General features: G+C 51.5%; 2 protein-coding genes across 5 annotated transcripts in view; one reads left to right on the top strand and one right to left on the bottom strand.

Moving 5' to 3' along the window:
- Positions 1–893: 893 nt before the first annotated feature.
- The window catches only part of OGG1 (8-oxoguanine DNA glycosylase), a 28,902-nt gene continuing 11,278 nt past the window's right edge, over positions 894–18,517 (top strand). Inside the window, exons 1-8 of one of the 4 annotated variants that reach the window (XM_019984717.2) lie at positions 894–1,051; positions 1,811–1,918; positions 2,226–2,473; positions 3,035–3,214; positions 4,955–5,136; positions 6,176–6,326; positions 6,494–6,543; positions 6,773–7,110. In XM_019984717.2, the coding sequence (XP_019840276.1) occupies positions 1,812–1,918; positions 2,226–2,473; positions 3,035–3,214; positions 4,955–5,136; positions 6,176–6,326; positions 6,494–6,543; positions 6,773–6,862 (1,008 nt within the window). In that variant the 5' untranslated portion in view covers positions 894–1,051; position 1,811 and the 3' untranslated portion in view covers positions 6,863–7,110. The other 3 variants (XM_070776252.1, XM_019984716.2, XM_070776253.1) reach the window with 3 other exon arrangements.
- Positions 7,047–17,978, bottom strand: CAMK1 (calcium/calmodulin dependent protein kinase I). The gene is made up of 12 exons (XM_019984715.2): positions 17,539–17,978; positions 15,159–15,273; positions 13,044–13,175; positions 11,763–11,837; positions 11,515–11,653; positions 10,580–10,706; positions 10,411–10,486; positions 9,607–9,719; positions 9,000–9,078; positions 8,816–8,903; positions 7,434–7,551; positions 7,047–7,326 (listed from the first exon to the last, which is right to left on the bottom strand). Exons 2-12 carry the CDS (start codon positions 15,239–15,241, stop codon positions 7,244–7,246), a joined length of 1,113 nt encoding a protein of 370 aa, XP_019840274.2. The 5' UTR covers positions 15,242–15,273; positions 17,539–17,978; the 3' UTR covers positions 7,047–7,243.

Genomic DNA, 18,517 nt, shown 5'->3' with positions numbered 1-18,517 from the left:
CCTTACAATAACTATGGGGAAAGTTAATAGGATAGTTAATTCCATAAAGACACCAAAGTTTAGAAAAATTAAGTAACTTGCCTAAGTTCCCACAACTAGGAAGTTGCAGAGCTAGACTCTGAATAAAAGCCTGTCTGCAAAGCAAGTTCTGTAACCAGTATGCCAAACTGCTGGAAGGGAAGAGTTTAGTGCCCATGCCTTCTTGAACTGCAGATGCTTCAAGTCCTCTGCCAGTTGGATGGTCCAAGTACTTCTTCAGAGTCACTATAGCTGTGACCTTCCCCTGTTTAGCTAGGGACTGAGCAGGAGTACAGAGTGACTCTTCATTCATTCCCCACTTTGACACCTTCTCTTCTGATTGAAACATTTACTGGAGGAATGCCCTTTTAGGTGCTAGGCGTCTGAGGGCTGGTGTCCTACAGAAGAGACAAGCACAGGAAGCAGCCCCAGGGTCTTGCGACTACTGAGCAGTGGGCTGAGATGCTACCAGGTTTCCAGCCCTCTGCTAGATACTGTGTGGGAGAGACAGATAAATCAGCTGCCAGTCTGTCCCTTAAGGAATCTGCTGGCTGATCATTCAGATACAGTAACCGAGAGTCACTATGCTAGAAGGGGAGAAACCGTCCAAATACAGTTCTTGTCTCTGTGGTTTTGGTGTCTTTCTCCAGGAGGGAGGTTTGGCTGCATCTTCCCTGGACTAGACAGCCGGCCCTGGCAACGGGGGTGCCCTGGGGCCACAGAGTTGGTGGTCCTGAGGCCTCTCTGGGTCGCTGGGCGCAGTCCTGGAGGGGGCCTACAGAGGCCCCTTTCGGTAGGGTTTTCAATTGGCGGGTGACGCCAGATGGGGCAGTCCGCGCAGAATCCCAGGAGGCAGGCCTCTGATGAGGAAGTCAGTGAGGCCTAAGGTTGCTCGATGTCGAGACTCTGGGACAAGCCCTTGGAGGGCAGAAACTCAGAGAGCGAGGGAGTAGGCAGATTCCTCGGGATCCAGACGCTGTAGAGACGTTTCGGTTTCGGCTGGCCCGGAGTTGCGATCCGGGCACGATTCTCGGTGAGGGGGGTTCAGGGTAGCCAGACTGATAAAGGCGAAGATCAGCCCGAAGAGGCTCGTTGAGAAAGGCCCCAAGGATGCCGGGGGACAGCACTTGGTTCTGCGGGCGGGCAGGCCCTGAGGCATCACAGGGCTCTGAGGAAATCAGGCGGTGAGGACTGTGGCTTGAGGGCGCCCTGTGCGTCTTGGCCGCTGAGCGCGGGGATGGGACGCGCCGGCGTGCGGAGTGCAGACAAATCCCACAGAGGAAAGGCCAACAGCGGGCACCGAGCCCAGCGCGCGCCAACCGCTGCGGCGCCTAGAAAGGCCCGCCCACTCGCCGCCACGCCCGATTCTCATTGGCGCCTCCTAACTCTCCGCGGATTGGTTACCTCTGGGTCCAATCAGCCTGGCCTGAGCCCTCCTTCCGGTGAGAGAGAGGTCGGCCCCCAGAGAAAGCGGAAGAGCGCGTTAGCGCGCGCTTCACAAAGTCCCGGTAGCTTGAGGGACTAGGTTGCGTGCCCAAAGGCTGTGAAGGGCGGGAGGGTCAAGACAGAGTGAAAGGGCAGAAGCGTTGAGAGAGCAGGGCCTGCGGGGAGTGGAGAAATTAAATAAAACTGCGGATCCAAATTAAGAGGCTAGGATCTGGTGGGTGAGGCCTTGAGGGGCGTGGTCTTTGGGGCCAGGTCTTTTGACAGGTAGAGCCCCTTCCGAGTGGGCAGGACCATCGCGGGGCGGGGTCTGAATGGAAATGTCAGTGGTCTCCCTTCTTCGGGGTAGCATGGGGCATCGCACTCTAGCCTCCTTCCCGGCCCTATGGGCCTCCATCCCCTGTCCACGATCTGAACTGCGCCTGGACCTGGTTCTGGCTTCTGGACAGTCTTTCCGGTGAGTGACCCTGAGTCTTGGCTCCTCAGCACCGCAGGCCCTGGGTGCAAAGGAACGTTGGGGGTGAAGGAAGGGTACAAAAGAGACCGAAGCACGAGTAGTGACCTTGTTAACTCCTTTATAAGGTGGAAAAGCCTGCGCGGTGCTGTTGCGAGGATTACATTGTATAATTGATGTAAAAGAAAGCACTTGTGTTTTGCAGTTCGTGAGTTAGTTTTGTATGTGAAGCAGTTATAGGATAGGAGGGCCCCAAAGGGTGTAGAAAGGGGCACTGAGTGCTAGGGCTGCCATATGCCTGGAAGCGCAGGTGGAGGGAGCAAAGCCCTGCGCACTGGAGTGGCGTGCTGGCCGACCAGGTATGGACCCTGACCCAGACTGAGGAGCATCTTTACTGCACTGTGTACCGAGGGGACAAGGGCAGGGTTGGCAGGCCCACACTGGAAGAGCTAAAGGCCGTGCAACAGTACTTCCAGCTGGATGTCAGCCTTGCTCCCCTGTATCACCATTGGAGTTCCGTGGACCCCCACTTTCAAGAGGTGGCTCAGAAATTCAAGGGTGAGTACAGAGCCTGAGGCAGAGGTTGGGTTGCTTGTGATTTGGTTAAGTTACTCGGTTTCACCATATGTAAAATGGGGATTATATCTATCTCAGAATTTTATGAGGATTAAAGAAGCTAATACAAATAAAGTGCCTAGAATAGTGCCTGACACACAGTAGTTATTATTACTGTTAATGACATTACTACTGTTAATGTCCTGCTGACCACCGTAGTGAAGTGACAGGGATATTGAGCCAAATCCTGGCTGTGTGATCTGGGGCTGGTGACATCGTTCATTCTGTAAATGTTGCAGAGCATCATCTATGTGACTGGGAATACCACAGTGAACAAAACAAATCCCCAACCTCGTAGTGGTTACACCGTGCATTCTTTGTGGAATGGGATGATAACATGGACCTCACAAGATGCTACAAAGAATGAGAGCTCCAGGGTTACTGTCTTTAACAACGCTGTCCCTCATTCCCCTAGGATCCCCTTGGAGCCTAGGATCTGAGGGTAAGAAGAGGTCACTACCAACAGCAGGTGATTTCTCATTTCCCTACCTTTCTGGTCCCCAGGTGTGCGACTCCTGCAACTGGACCCCATCGAATGCCTTTTCTCTTTCATCTGTTCCTCCAACAACAACATTGCGCGCATCACTGGCATGGTGGAACGGCTCTGCCAGACCTTTGGACCTCGGCTCATCCAGCTTGATGATGTCACCTACCATGGCTTCCCCAGCTTGCAGGCCCTGGCTGGTGAGTAGCTGGGTCCCTGCCTCCAGGCCTTACGACAGCTTTCAGGGCCTGTTGAGTTCTCCTCTGATGCCTTTCTTCCATCCCAAAGCTACCTGCCTTTTTAAATACTGCCCTCATCCAGAACCACCCTGCCTGGTCTGGTCAGCCCCAGTTATACGTCATCTTCCTTGTCCCTGAAATGTCAGCACTTCAGTGGTCTGTGCTTTTTGCCCAGAGTTCAATGGCTCATCAGAAGACATTTGTGTACAATGTACAGTAGTTTGGGCTTAAGATGCATGTTCTAGAGATAGCCTGCCTGGGTCTGAATTTCAACTCTGGCACTTGACTTCTGTCTATATGATCTTGAGCTCATTATGTAGCCTCTCTGTGCCTCAGGTTCTTAATCCATTGAATGGGATAACAATAGCTCCAATGGGATAACAATAGCTCCAATAGGCCCTGTCAGAGTTTCAAGAGGGTTGAGTAAAGGAATGCACATAGCTCACCTTGCATAGTGTTTGGCATATATGAAGTAAGCAGCAAATTCAAATTGCTATCTCTGCTGTGAACCCAACAATTCTGCATCCAAAAACACACATGTTCTTCATGGGAGCGCTGTGAGGGAAGTATTTACAGAGGCAAGTACCTCAGTTGGCAGATGTGAGAACCAAGCTGGAGGAAGTGCTTCGTGCCTGCATAGCAAAGACACAGCCCTCGCTGGAGAAAACAGAATGTTTTGGGTGCTTAGAAAACCCGTCTTGGGTCTCAGCTCCCAGCTTAGTAGTCATAATACCTCTGGGAATTCATTCACTTCTCCAAGCTTCTCTTGTTTGTGGAATAGGAATGACAATTTCTATCCAGAAGGGTTTGAGGCATGAATAAGGCAGTCATGAGGTAGCGCAGTGCAGTGGGTTAAGAGCACCGGCTTGGTGTCCTAGACCTCAGTGCAAGGTCCCACCTCTGTCATGTCCTTTCTTGAGCGAGTTACTTAACCTCCTCTAAGCACTCATTTTCTTCATCTGTAAAGTGGGAAGAACAGTAGTATTGTCATCAAGGTCCTTGAGAAAAGCATGATAATAGAAACTGCTACTGTTATTATGACTATTATTTATTTTTTAGATTATTTATCTTTGTCTGCTCTGGGTCTTCATTGCTGTGCATGGGCTTTCTCTAGTTGTGGCAAGCAGGACCTACTCTTCATTGGGGTGGTTGGGCTTCTCATTGCTGTGGCTTCTCTTGTGGAGCACAGCCTGTAGGACTTGTGGGCTTCGGTAGCTGCAGCTCTAGAGCACAGGCTCAGTAGTGTGGCACACAGGTTTAGTTGCTCTGCGGCATGTGGGATCTTTCAGGACCAGGGATTGAACCCATGTCCCCTGCATTGGCAGGTAGACTCTCAACCACTAGACCACCAGGGAAGCCCTGTGTATTATTTTAGATCATAAATGTGAATTCATGAATTCACACCCTTTGGGAAGGTTAAAGAACTCAACTGAGGAGTTCCTCCATGACAGCAAGTCCTTCTCAATCTCTGCTCCAGTGCACAGCACATAGTGCTCAGAAAACATTTGTAGAGGGGCAGAACCCAGGCTTAACCCTTTCCTTTGTATGTGCAAGTGTCCTGGGGTCTCCCAGAGAACGGCAAGGTAGGAGAAGGGTACTTAGGAAAAGCATACGTGTCGTATGCAGGGCTCACGCACTAGCCTGATGACAGGAAGGATTTGAGAATGTCTGACCCCTGTTCTCCTCCTCACTCCCCCACAGGGCCAGAGGTGGAAGCTCAGCTCAGGAATCTGGGCCTGGGGTACCGTGCCCGCTTTGTGAGTGCCAGTGCCCGAGCCATCCTAGAAGAACGGGGTGGACTTCCCTGGCTGCAGCAGCTGCGCAAGGCCCCCTATGAGGAGGCTCACAAGGCCCTCTGCACCCTGCCTGGAGTAGGCACCAAGGTGAGGCCCGGGGTTGAAGGGAAGGAAGGAAGCAGGAAGAAGCTACTCTCACTTTTCATGCAGAGAATAGCAGAGGAGGAGACAAGGCAGTCAGAGAGCTGGGTGTGGGCTTGGCTTCTGGAGGCAGAGTGGGAGGGAGAAAGGATACCAGCAGATGTTTTATTAGAGAATATGTAGAATGCAGAAAGGGTATAAAAGACATTGCTCTTTGAATGCATTTTTAGAAAAACCATTTGTTCAGGTACATACATACACTGCCGTATGTGTGCAGAAACTTCTGGAAGGAATCATAGGAAACTCAATAGTGGTTACCTTTGGGAAGACAAATAAGATGTTTCCAACTTTTTTTTTTTTAAAACACTGTCAATGTGACATGCAAGATCTTAATTCCCTGACCAGGATTGAACCCATTCCCCCTGGATTGGGAGCTCAGAGTCTTAACCACTGGATCACCAGGGAAGCCTTCCACTTTTCATTTTGTTCTTCCCTTAAAATTATATATACTTACAGAACTTTTTAAAAAATTTTCTTATTAAAGGATAATTGCTTTACAGAATTAAAAAATTTTTTTTATTAAAGGATAATAGACCTCTTGTTCAATATCAAGAATGGTTAGGTATCAGAAGGATGACTGGGAATTTGGTATTTATTGTTTTCTTTTTTATATTTCTCTGTACTTTAAAAATGAGTTTTTATTTAAATTACCCTTTTTAATGGGCTCTGAACTCTAGCCTAACATTAAATCTTGATTCTGAGTCTCCCTATCTGTGTAACTTCAGCCAAATCACTTCACCTTCAGGACCTGTTTTCTTGTCTACAATAAACCTTCTTTTCAGGTTATGATGAAACTGGCACACATAAGATGTTTACCCAGTAGCACTCTCGTCACAGCTGTTTTTTAAATTATTAATAGAAAATACAGTAAGAGTGTCCTCAGAGTGGAGAAGGAAGCATCTGGCTTTGGAACTAGAAGCAGGTTGCTGACTAGACCCTGCCATTCCTCTGTGGCTTACTGTGGCTTACTCTCTGTCTGTCCAAGGTGGCTGACTGCATCTGCCTGATGGCGCTAGACAAACCCCAGGCTGTGCCCGTGGACGTCCATGTGTGGCAGATTGCCCAACGTGACTACAGCTGGCACCCCACCACCAGCCAGGCCAAGGGCCCGAGCCCCCAGGCCAACAAGGAACTGGGTAAGGAGAGAGAGTGGGATGTCAGGGCTGGGATGTGTGGGCTGAGGTGGTAGAAATACACCTCTCCCTAAAACCCCACCCTTGTGGACAGGGAGCACAAGGGGCCATTTAACGTCACCTCACCACTTCTGGTTTAGGTAATTTTTTTTTTTTTTTTTTTGGTTTAGGTAACTTTTTCCGGAACCTGTGGGGACCTTATGCTGGCTGGGCCCAAGCAGTGAGTGTACCTAGGCTTCCCCTCCATCTCCAGCCCAGACCCCATAGGACTTCTCCCTGGCCCTGACCTATTTTCTTCTACCTCCATTGCTGTCCCATTTGAGCCTAAAGGACTCTCTATCCACCCCAGCCCTGCCACCCATGAGCCCTTCCAGCTCCCCACACTGCCCCACCAGTCCTGACTGCAATGTGCCCTCTCCCCACTCAGACTCCCACCCCTCTTGCCCCAGGTGCTGTTCAGTGCTGACTTGCGCCAACTCCAGCAAGCTCAGGAGCCACCAGCAAAGCGCAGAAAGAGGTGCACAGGGCCGGAAGGCTAGGTGGGGGCATGGAAAAAGGGATTCCCCAAACACCCCTCCCTACTGCTCCCTCCTACTCTCCCCCATCCAGTCTCATGTTGGAAAGGGGACTTCCTGCAGCTACCTCAAGGACCAGGCACCCTCAAATCAAGCAGTTTGCACAACCATGTTGGGTATAGGTTGTCTGAGGAGACAGAGCTGCCTGTGGGTTTAATCTCTTCCCTTTATTATAAGAAGGAACAATAAAATAGAAATATTTGTATGGAAAATGCAGTGGAGGGGTGATACAGAAAGGGGTGTGGAGGGAGTGGGGCAGGGTACCTCCCCAGTTCAGGGAGGGAGGGGGAGTAGGCCATCCCCAACCCTTCCTGCATAGCAGATCCTGACCCTGGATCCAGGCCCCTAGAGCTGGGGGTGCAGAGAGGGGGACAGTTTCGGGCTGGGCTCCACACAGCAGTCGCGACAGCAGCAGCCAGCCACCGGCCCTACATAGGAAGACAGAGCAGAGCTGATCACAGGAGCAGACTCTCCACTCCAGCCTGGGCCGCTCTCCACAGACCTCCCATGCCCTGGCACAGAGCCCTGTTCTCACCCCCTGCTGCTGGTGCCAGGAGCTCCCCACGACTCGCTGTCTGTCCCTGCCCCTCCTGGCTGGTGCCCAGCTGTAGCTTCCTCATGTGCCGCACCACGGCTGTAGCATTGAAGGCTTGCTGTGGAGAAAGGCAGAAGGGACTTTTGAGAGAGTAGGAGATCGTGGGGCAGGGTCTGGCAGTAGAATTCTTAATAGCAGTTCTGTTATTTTCATTCAAGTAATATTGGTTGATCCCCAAAACTCCCTGAAACCTCTACAAGACTTCATTAAATTATGTTCAGTCATATTATACAGTTAAACACACATACACACACATGTATATAATATATGTAGACATGTATAATTTCTCATATAATTCACATTCACATAATAGTAAACACTTTGTATAGCATTGTGTGTACTTATCGTAATAGATCATTTAATCTTCCTGAAAGTCTTTGAGGTGGGCACTATTTCAGCCTTGTTAAAGGAGGAAAACAGGCACAGAGAGGTTAAATGCCTTGTGCAACTGTGTGTGTATCATTCTCTACTCAACCTGTCCACTGAAATGTCCCTCGAATTTACCATGTCCTAAATCAAAACCTCCCCAAAAACAAGTTTCTGGCCCCAGGATCTCCATCTAAGTGATGGTACCATCACCCAGCTTGTCCCCAACCAAAATCTTGGGTGAGCCCTGGACATCTCCTCCTCTCTCTTCCAGTATCCATTCTAACATCACTTCTTGTCAGTTCTGCCTCCCAAACAACTCCTGGTCCAGTGTCCTCTGTTCCCACTGTCACTATTCTGATTCAAGCCCTCACTGTCTCCTGACCACATCTCTGCCACAGTCCCCTAGAGGGCCTCCCAGCCTTCACTCTGCCTTTCAGCATCTTGAGAGCCCCTTGTAAAGGTCAAGTTTCAGCTGAAAATCCTTCCGGAGCTCCTCAGCATCAAGTCAGCCCTCTACTGTGGGACCCAAGCCGCCAGGCAGCCTGGCCCCGACCTGTCTTCAGCCTGGTTTCCTTCCTGCAGCCCCTTCAGTCCTGCCAGGCACTGCCCAAACGGCTGTACTCTCTTCTCCTGGCCCTTTGCACCCTAGTTCCCTCTGCCTCAGACCTTATCCTGCTGTGCTAGGCTAATTCCTACTTGGCTCTCAGGCCTGACCAGTCTGTCAGGCCATGACCACTTTAGGCCCCTTCCAGGACCCCATAACTTGGATTATGTCTCCTTGAAAAGCATACACTGTTATACCTCTAGTCTTGAAGATCAGAGACCATCACCGGAATACAGTGGGTGTCACAGCATTGCATGAATGAATGAGACCCTTCAGTACGCATCCCTGAGCATTTACTGTGTGCCCCACTTGGTGTGAGCTGGAGGCTAGATGGGGGTCGTGGGCTCACCTTCCACTTGCTTTTGGCGAAGTTCTTCTTGATCTGCTCACTCACCGACTGGTGAATATTCTTATCTAGGGCAGTATCTCCTGCAATCCTAGGATAGGTGTGTATCGAGGGCTGTCGGTGAAGGGAGAGGCAGGCCTAGGGGCCCCAGACCCCATCGTAGCCCGAGGCTTGTGGGAGCTCTCACCAGGGGTGCTGCAAGGCCTGCTCACAGGTGAACCTCTTCTCTGGATCCTTCTCCATCAAGTGCCGGATGAAGTCTTTGGCTGAGCCCCCCAGACAAGAGCAAAGACAGCATGGTGGTGCCTGAGAACACCCCCAAGATAGAACCCACCCCCTCAGGTCTCGCCTGGCATCAAAGCCAGATCTGTCCATGCACTGCCCCACCCCACCTGTACTCTTTCTCTAAGCCCCCCGACCCAACCTAGCTCTCCAGCTTTCTCCCTTAATAATAACTTGTTCTTAGAGAAGATTCACACTGACATGTAAATGATCAATAATGCCTTCACAAGCTTTGCCGCCTAACTGGAGGCACAAAAGGACAGATGAAAACATTAATGGTGTTGTTTTAGGTACTAGGAAGTCAGTGTGGGGAGGTAGTCTGAAATATACTATGTCTGACCAGGGGCCAGGCAGAGAAAAGCACCCAGGGTGAGGTGTCTGGTCTAAAGACAGTGCTTAATCTGGGGCTGGGGAACCTGGTGAAGTGAGGAGACCTTCCCCCACCCCCAACCCAAGCAGATGAAGCAGGGACTGGAGGTAGGATCAGGGGAAGAAAGGAAAGCCCCAAATACCAGAGTCAGAGATGTCGTCCCAGTAAGGAGAGTCAAACTCGTACTCGGCTTTCAAAATCTGTTCAAAGAGTTTGGCATCATTCTCGTCATAGAAGGGAGGATAACCACAGAGCCTGGGCAGGGAGAAACTCATTCTCATTTCTACCGTCAGTGTACACACTGGCTCCCAGATGCAGCTTTGGTGCGATGCTGAGGTTCAGACAGGACCCCCAGGAAGGAGTTCCCCTTCTACAAAGTGGGGAAATCTAGCTCTCTGCCTTGCTCACTCCTGTCCGACTCCACCAGCGTTCAATTCCGTATTGTGCCACCATCTGTCCTTCCTCAGGGCCTTTGCGCTTGCTCTGTGCTCTAAGTCACTCTCCCCGAACACTTTTGAGTGTCTGGCTCCCTCACTTCATGCTGGATGCCACTCATGTGCCACCTCCTCAGAGAGGCTCCTGACCTGCTTATCTAAAACAGCATCCATCCCATCTCCCTACCCTGCTTGATTTTTCTTCATACATGTCTCACTACCTGCCATTATTGTACAGGTTTATTTACTTGTTTATTTTCTGTGTCCCCTACTACTAGCATGTCTGCTCCCTGAGGGCAAGCACTTTGTCGTTTTTATCCTCTGCTAAATCCCCAGTGCTTGGCCACAGTGGCCAGAAACATAGTCTCTATTGAGTGAAATAATACAGTCATTAACTGGTAGAGATAAATATGGATGGCAGGAAGGAAGAAATAGCACAGAGGAAGAAGAGAGCAAAGTAGGGGAGAGGAGAAGTCTGGAGTCACATCTGTAACAGCCAGGCCCCCACTCACAGGATATAGGCGATGACCCCAATGGACCAGCAATCCACAGCCTTGCTGTAGGGCTTCTGGGCCAGCACTTCAGGGGCTGTGGAGGGAATGGGACATGGTGTTGACAAATCTCTGCCCTGCAGCTCCCACTTCTTCCCTGCCCACAGCTCCAGACCAGGGCCCTCCGCACCCACGTATCCTGGGGTCCCACAGGCCGTGGAGAGCACACTGCTGGGGTCTTCCATCTTGGAGAGGCCAAAGTCGGAGATCATGATCTTAGAGTCTTCATCCAGGCTGTAGTACAGCAGATTCTCTGGCTTGGAGGGCGGGAGGGAGGGAAAGGAGAATTGGAAATAGCCAGAGGCTAGCAGAAGCTTCTGCCTCTGCAAACACCCCAATGAGCCCCACTTCCCCAAAGCTACTGTAGTTTTACAGCTGCCATCTTGGTTGGAGGCACAAGAAACTCAAGCAGTTCTCAAGGAAGTCAGAAGTTCCCAAAAGGACAAGGACCTCAGGGTATGGGGGCGGAATTTCCTATAAACCTCAGGTGTGTATTGTGAAGCCCTGAAGAATTTTTGAGCACCTACTGTGTGCCAGATCCTGTGCTGTGCTTCATTTCAGTTCATCCTTACCACATCCCTGCCAGGCCACTGTGAATAATCGCTCTTTACAGATGAGTAAACGGATGCCTTGAGAGGCAAAGTGACTTGCAGTTGGGGATCTATAGTCAGGGAGTGGCTAGGCCAGAATTCAGAGTCAGCTCTGTTTCACCCTGGTGCTCTCCTCCTACAGCAGAGTGTGATGGACCACCAAACATGCGCCTCATCATCATCTCTGAGGTGGAGGGCTTTGGGGATTTCTGGCTGTCTTCTTTGTGTTTTGCTGTCATCCAAGTTTTCTACAAAGAGCAAGTGGGAGTTTTATTATCAGAAAAAACCTAAGATGTTACTGGGATAATCACCTTTGTGTTCGAGTTTCAGAACTGGAATGGGGAGGAAGCAGTTTAGGGCTTACAAGGTCAGACAGAAAGGCAAGGCTCAGCAAGGGGGTGAGAGGTACCCAAGGTCACAGTGGGGAGTTTGCGGAGGCCCCACCCTTGGATGCCCTAGCTTCCCACACACCCACCTTGAGGTCTCGGTGTACGATGCCCAGGTCATGCAGGTACTTGACGGCATCCAGGACCTGGAAGATGAGGCGGCTGGCATCCCGTTCTGTGTAGAAGCCTTTTTCCACAATTCGGTCAAACAGCTCACCGCCTGACACCCTGCAGCCAGGGACAGGACAGTCTGGCCAAGACACCAGTGGATGCAGAGAGACCAGGGAGGGGGAAGCAGGGACGGGTGTGAGAAAGGGGTTGACACAGGGCCACTCACAGCTGCATGATGAGATAGAGGTGTCCCCCACTCTCGTAGATGTCATCCAGGGCTACGATGTTGGGGTGCTTGATCCTGAAAGGAGAAATGAGGTGGTTCAGAGTCGAGGACAGTTCAGCCACCTCCCTACCCTCATCTTAAGGAGCCACTGCCTGCAAACCTGGGTAGGATGAGCCAAAGATCTGGGTCCCAAAGGGAACAGCTGCTTTACCATGATGTGTTATAGTGTCACGGAGGTTAACACTGGGCTCTGGCATTGCACAGACCTGAGTCCTCATCTGCCTCTGCCACGTGCTGTTGAAGGCATGTCTTCTCACCTCACAGTGCTGACTGCTATAGGATTTTAACACTTGTCTGGGTTTATAAATTTGCCAGCCTCTCCCACCAGCATATCATCTCTACAAGACCAGCAGCTTTATCTTGCTGACCACTGTGCCTCCACACCTGGTGCAGACTGAGTGCTCACTAATATTCATTGAATTGAGTATAACCTCTCCGGGCCTGTTTTTTTAAATCTGTAACATGAAGCCAGTGATAGTACTTCCCTCCAAGTATTGAGGTGAGGATCACGTGAAGAAATGCAGGGAAGAATCTTTGCACAGTGCCTGGCACACATTAAACACTCCAGAAATGAACCAATGATGGCGAGTGAGTTTGATGGAAGGCTTGGCTCTGCCACAGACTTGCTGTGTGACCTTAGGCAAGTCCTTTGTCCTCTCTGGGCCTCAGTATTCCCGACCCAGTGGTAGAAATGATTATTTCATCCCTGCTCAGGGTGATGGGAAAGCTCAGGTGGGAGGCTGGAAGTGGAGATTCTATATGAGCTTTCCAGTGAGAACAGCAGGTTTCCCATCAGCATTAGCAGTTCAGAGACCATCTCGTTGTTGTCAGGGTATCAGCAGATGGGTGTTTTTAAACTTGTGAGGTGGTGTAATATGTAGGGCAACTTGAGGTAGGTCTAGAGATAGCATCAGCAGAGGTACATGGGTTCAAGACATGTTCAAGGATTGACCTTTAGATATGACTGGACATTAAACCATTGTAAAGAAGCAGTGGCATCTTAATCACATCAGTCATGTTTGCTCTCGTGCCAGGCACTTGAAGTAAAGGATGTCTGATGCTCCCCACATCCTACCAAGTGGAGATAATTACCCCCATTTACAAATGAGCAGTTTGAGGCTCAGAGAGGTTAGGTGATTTGCCCAAAGCAGAGAGAGGAGGGGCATGGGACAGGTCAAGGCAGGGTTGACCCAGAGCAGGGACAGAATCTGCTCCACGCACTTGTGTAGGACAGCAATCTCATTCTCCATGCTGCCCTCCTTGCCCTCCAGAGCCTTCTTGGCGATACATTTGATGGCCACCATCTTCTGAGTCCTCTTATCTTCTGCCAGGATGACCTCAGAGAAGGCTCCTCTGCAGGGAGAGGGGATTCATGAGATGGAGAACCAGAACCTCAGCTTCCCTCCAGCCTCTCCTCCATCCCACTATGGGTTACATGACCATCCCCAGGACAAGGAAGTGGAATGAGCCTCCCTCTATCACCCATTCACCTCTTTGGTGCCAGAGGTGCCCCAGCCTAGCCAATAAGAGTCGTCTATCCCCTGGCCACGGTAACTGGGTCCTGTGATGTAAGCCAGGTTACTGGCACTTTGAGAATGAGGTGTTCTTTCCTGCTAAGTTGGTAGGATGTAAGCCTGGAGCTAATGGTGGTCATCTTTGCCACCACTTGGGGAGAGCCTGCTTGAGAATGAAGCCAACACAAAGGAAATCAGAGCTGAGAAACAAAGACAGTTTCCTAATAACATCATGTGAGCCCCTGTATCCCATACCTGAAGTTTACCCCCTAGGCTTTTTGATTATGTGCATGACTGATTCATTCCTTTTTCTGCAAAAGCCAATTTGAGTCATGGCTTATTTAACACCCTTTAGAACCATGAAGAACATCAGCATCACTTGGTAGCTCTTCAGAACTGTGGAATCTTGGGCCCCACCTTAGACCTACTAAAATCAGAAGCTGCATTTTAACCAGATCCAATACTTAGGCCACCTAATGCGCAGAGCCAACTCTCTGGAAAAGACCCTGATGCTGGGAAAGGATTGAAGGCAAAAGGAGAAGGGGGCAGTGGAGGATGAGATGGTTCGACAACATCACCAACTCAATGGAGGTGAATTTGAGCAAACTCCAGGAGATAGTGGAGGACAGAGGAGCCTGGCAGGCTACATACAGTCCATAGGGTCACAAAGAATCGGACATGACTTAGAAACTGAACAACCAGTGATATGTATGCTCACTGGAGAAGCAGTGCTTTCGAACAGTCTTAGAAAGGAGCATACTCATTTTCACTAAAGTTCACTCGTTAAGGAATGAGTGTTGACTCGTGCTCTCTAGAACTATTTGCTTTTCCTGGGATCATAAGTCATAGTCAATGAACAGCATCTCATGGTGAAATCTCAATCATCAGACTAACTAGTGACTATGATAGCCCATTGCTGGCTTCCAGTCTTGTCCCTCTTCAATGTACCCTCTATACCGTGGCCAGAATGACCATCCTGAATTGCACATCTGCCAAAAAGTCTTAAATGTTATCCTGTGGCTCATGAGATTACTTCCAGCCTCTATAGCTTGGCTTCGAGGCCTTACCTGACCTGTTCCTCTCTTTCCTCAGTGTCTTCCACTCTTCTCCCCAGCCTCTGATTATAAGCTCTACCAGACTCTGTCTCTTTCCACACATAACATATCTCTGAGCCTTTGTTTATGCTATTCCTCCTGCCTAGAATGCCTTCTCCCCGTCTGACAAGTACTCTCCTGCCCATCCTTCAATCCCCAGCTCTAATGCCCCCTTCTCCAGAAAGTTATTCCCCATACAGAAGCCGCTGCTCTCTGGGCTCAACAAAGTCCTCATTCGCAAAATTAGCTAGAGCACCATACACGCCCGGTTGTCATTTTCCGTGGGTCTGTCTCCCTCACATGTTTGGGATCAACTTGAGGGGCAGAGATCAGGTTTGAGTTATTTCTGGATTCTCACCATGGAGAACAGAGCCATGCCCAGCTTCAGTTCCAAAACCTAGGCCAGAACCCCCAGTTCTTGGCAGTCAGTTTAAAAAACTGGCTCCTTCATTCTCGCCTACTTTCTTCTTGTCACAGGAACCCAGAGCAAGAGCAGCCTCTGTTCCACCCCCTGTCAGCCAGAAGTGAAAACTCCCGGCCACTCGGGCCATACAAGGCCACCACAGGGCCTGGGATGTAGGAAACAGGAAGCAGTGATCAACTGGCCAGAGGAAGCACCACCCTGGACCCAGCCTCCCCAGCCAGCCAGGCCCACGAGTGAGGACCCTCCCCACCCTCCCCCCCAGCTCAGGGACAGCTCCCCCTTCTCTCCTGCCACGGAGACTCACGTTCCCAGAACATCTCGGAAGTCGTAAATGTCTCTAATGTCCTCTGCCTGCTTCCAGCTGGGGCATTCCACTGCCCCCGGCATGGCCCACTGCCCCCTGGCCACAGCCAGGGCTCCTGGGAAAGGGAATGGAAGAAGACTCAGCAGGGCTCAGACTTCCTTGTGGGAACTTAGTGAGGGCCCCACTGAGCATGCATTTATTCATCCTTGATTCATTCATTTGACAAAATCATCCAACATTCATTCACAGGCCATTTGTTCATTCAGCAACATCCATTCATTATATCCTTAAGCCTAGAGGAAAATCCTTCAGGTGGCAGCAAAATTCTTTATTCAATAAAGTCACTCATTCATTCATTCAGCTCACCTCCCAATTTCTCCCTCTCTAAATCCAAACACACGAGGGGACACTGAACTCTAGGAGGACAGCAAAGAAGACCCCAGAACAATCTGTAGAAACACACAGCCCCAGAGAATCACCCTGTCCCCAGAACCAGCGATGTTGCTGCCCGACCCTGGGAATCGCTGGGGTGTCTCCTCTCCCTCCTCCTCCTCCCTTGCCAAGCCTCTCGGAAATCAGGTTTCCGGCAGCCTGGGCTTCCAGCAATATCTCAGCCACGTTTTTAAATAGCTCCTTCTGCACTGTTACCACAGCAACAGCAGGCACAGCTGGAACTGCCCAGGCCTCCTGTTACCCCTCTCAGTCCTGACTCCCCATTTGGGTCCCAGCAGCTTGAGAAAGGGTCCCCCCCGCCAACCTGTCCCCTACTGGCTTCATCTCACCCTGATCCAGCCTATACTTTTACTCTGTTGAGCCCTCTGTCGCAACCAGCAGTAGCAGGTGAGCACTCTCTCCCCAGTTATCAGATGGGGAATGGGGAGCTGAAGTTGGAGATGGATACGATTTGGTTGGAGATGGATAGCTGCCCAATGAGGCCCCAGCTAAGCTTGCTGAAAGCAAAGGCCTTGGAGGGCACTGCAGCCAGACTAGGACCCATCCAGAAAACACAGCCTCTCAATGCCATCATAAGCCCACGGAAAGGGAGGTCAAAACACAACCCAGTGTGCTGTGTGACCTCAGGGAGGGCACTTTCCTTCTCTGTTTCTTCTGCTGGAAAAAGGGGGGAAGGTGCCCTAACTAGAGCCCATGGCGTGAGAATCCACTCTTTGGATGGGACTTTGTTCCTGGGAGGCCTGACCACCCATCCCAGGGGCAGAAACTTCTAGGAAAAGAGAATTGATGGTAAGCTCCAGAGGGCAGAATTTTAAAATCCATCTGGGGCCTGGCAAAAAAAAAAAAAAACTCACAGTTCCATACATATCCCTGCACCAAGACCCACACACAACCCTGAAACCAGACGCCTGCCCCCAGATCTGCACACTCCATCTCCAGATGAGTCTCTGATCTCACATGTACACCCAGACATCAGCCCACATCAACTCACCCCCCAGACACCCTCACACCCAGACATCTCTCCCACACCCCAAAACAAATCCACACACACCAGGACAAGATGACACCTAGACAGAACAGATACACACACACACACCTACCTCACCTGTGTACCAGACATCCTGGATTCCTCACACCTGTCACCCTGCAGCTCCTGCACACCCTGTTCAGTGGCTCAAATCATGTCTGACTCTTGTGACCCCATGGACTGTAGCCCACCCGGCTCCTCTCTCCATGGGATTTCCCATCCAAGAATACTTGAGTGGGTTGCCATTTCCTTCTCCAGGGGATCTTTCCCACCCAGGGATCGATCCTGTGTCTCCTGCTTAGCAGGTGAATTCTTTACCACTAAGCCACCACAGAAGCCCTCCTATACACCCTAGAAGCTCTTAAACTCCAAATCCTTATATCTAACTCCAAACATCCTCAGGACACAACTATATACCCCCCAACTCTGACTTACTACCCTTTGAGCCAGACCCCAGCACACACACTTGGATACAGTCTGCAACAAAAACACGGATTCCCAGACATCGCCACCCAGACGGATACCCTTACACACCAACATACCTGCAACTTCACATTTGATCCACTTGCCTGTGCTAAGACATTCGCACACCTCAATACGGCCGCCACACAGCTATACCTCCAAATGCCCAGTCCTTCCACACTCAGGCCCAGCTGAAGGCAGACACATACACACACATCCCTCCTCACCTTCCTCTTTTACCCGCTCAGTTTCCCACTGGCCACCTGGCACCTGCTGGGCCTGGGGCAGAGCTGGGGGAGAAAGGCCCTACCCTGCTCAAGTAGAGTCCAGCACGCCCAGGCACCCCCTCCCATCTTTGGGAGAGGGTACCTAGCGGATGGGGGGTCCCGCCGCCCTCCGGCGCCCAGGGTCGTGGGCGGGGCGGCTCCCGGGCGGTACCTGCGGCTGCCCCGCCGCGGGGCTGGCTGGGAGGCCCGACTTGGCTGGGGCCGAGCTCCGGCCGCCGTCCGCCGCTGCTGCGCTCCTGGCCCGCCAGCCCGCTCTCTCGCTGGGGCTCGGTTCGGGCTCCTCTGGCTCCCTCCGCCCGCCTGCGGCTCTGATGTCAGTGGAGGAGGAGCCTGCGGCGGAGGGACTGGGGAGGTGAGGCCCCGCTCCGGGGCTGGGGAAGGGGCGCCCGGGACGGGGTGGGTGCGCGGAGGAACCCCTCTGTTCAGTCAGAGCATTCGCTGGACTCGTTCTATCTTTCGTTTCCCGCCGGGGTCCCCGTTTCGCAAAAGGAACCACTGAGGCATAGAGAGACGAAGGGTTCAGAATCAGCAATTGGTCAGAAGCAGAGTTGAATTCGAACCCAAGTCTGTCCGATGCCGGAAGCTGACCTTTTTCACCCTATCTCTAGAAGTTTCTTTCAGACCAGTTCTGTGAGCTTCCTTAGGGTTGAGCTCTGTCCACCTCCCCTCCCCGCCCCGGGAATTAGTCCCTGGGAAGGGCTTTGGAGACTGATGGGGGTGGAGGAATGGGGCCGTAGGGAAAGGCCAACGCAAAAGTAAGCAATGAAGGGAATAGAGGCAATCGTAGGGTGGGGGCCGCATTCTACTGGCGGGAAAACTAAAAGGTCCTTCGCTGAGGAAGAGCAGATGCTCTAATTCCCTACACCTGCCAGGCAGAACAGGTGTGATGCCCGAAGGGCCTGGGGCGGGGAGGGAAGCGGGAGGAGGGAGAGTTAAATCAGGATCCTGGGGGAAGTCGGCCAAAGAGGATCACGTGACGGGGCCGGCGCCTGGGGCCCGTGGATCAGGGCCAGGTTGGGGAGGGGAAGCCCGAAACCGCTCCGGGCCGGCAGGCTGGGGGCCAAAGGACCTGACTGACGTCATCTTGTGCCAGGCCTTCCTTGGGAAGATGGTGGGGCGGGGAGGAGCAA

This window comes from Bos indicus, chromosome 22 (assembly GCF_029378745.1).
Source record: "Bos indicus isolate NIAB-ARS_2022 breed Sahiwal x Tharparkar chromosome 22, NIAB-ARS_B.indTharparkar_mat_pri_1.0, whole genome shotgun sequence".
NCBI lineage: Eukaryota > Metazoa > Chordata > Mammalia > Artiodactyla > Bovidae > Bos > Bos indicus.
This window is presented reverse-complemented; position numbering and strand designations above follow the sequence as displayed.

Bases quoted from the DNA above. Each gene is read 5' to 3' on its own strand.
- CAMK1 (XM_019984715.2), bottom strand. From the start codon at position 15,241: ATGCCGGGGGCAGTGGAATGCCCCAGCTGGAAGCAGGCAGAGGACATT. The intron at 9,079-9,606 runs GTATTTGGGGCT...TGGGGGGCTCAG, and splicing joins GGACGACATCTCTGACTCTG to CCAAAGACTTCATCCGGCAC. The intron at 7,552-8,815 runs GTGAGCCCACGA...CTTTCTCCACAG, and splicing joins TCGCCAAAAGCAAGTGGAAG to CAAGCCTTCAATGCTACAGC.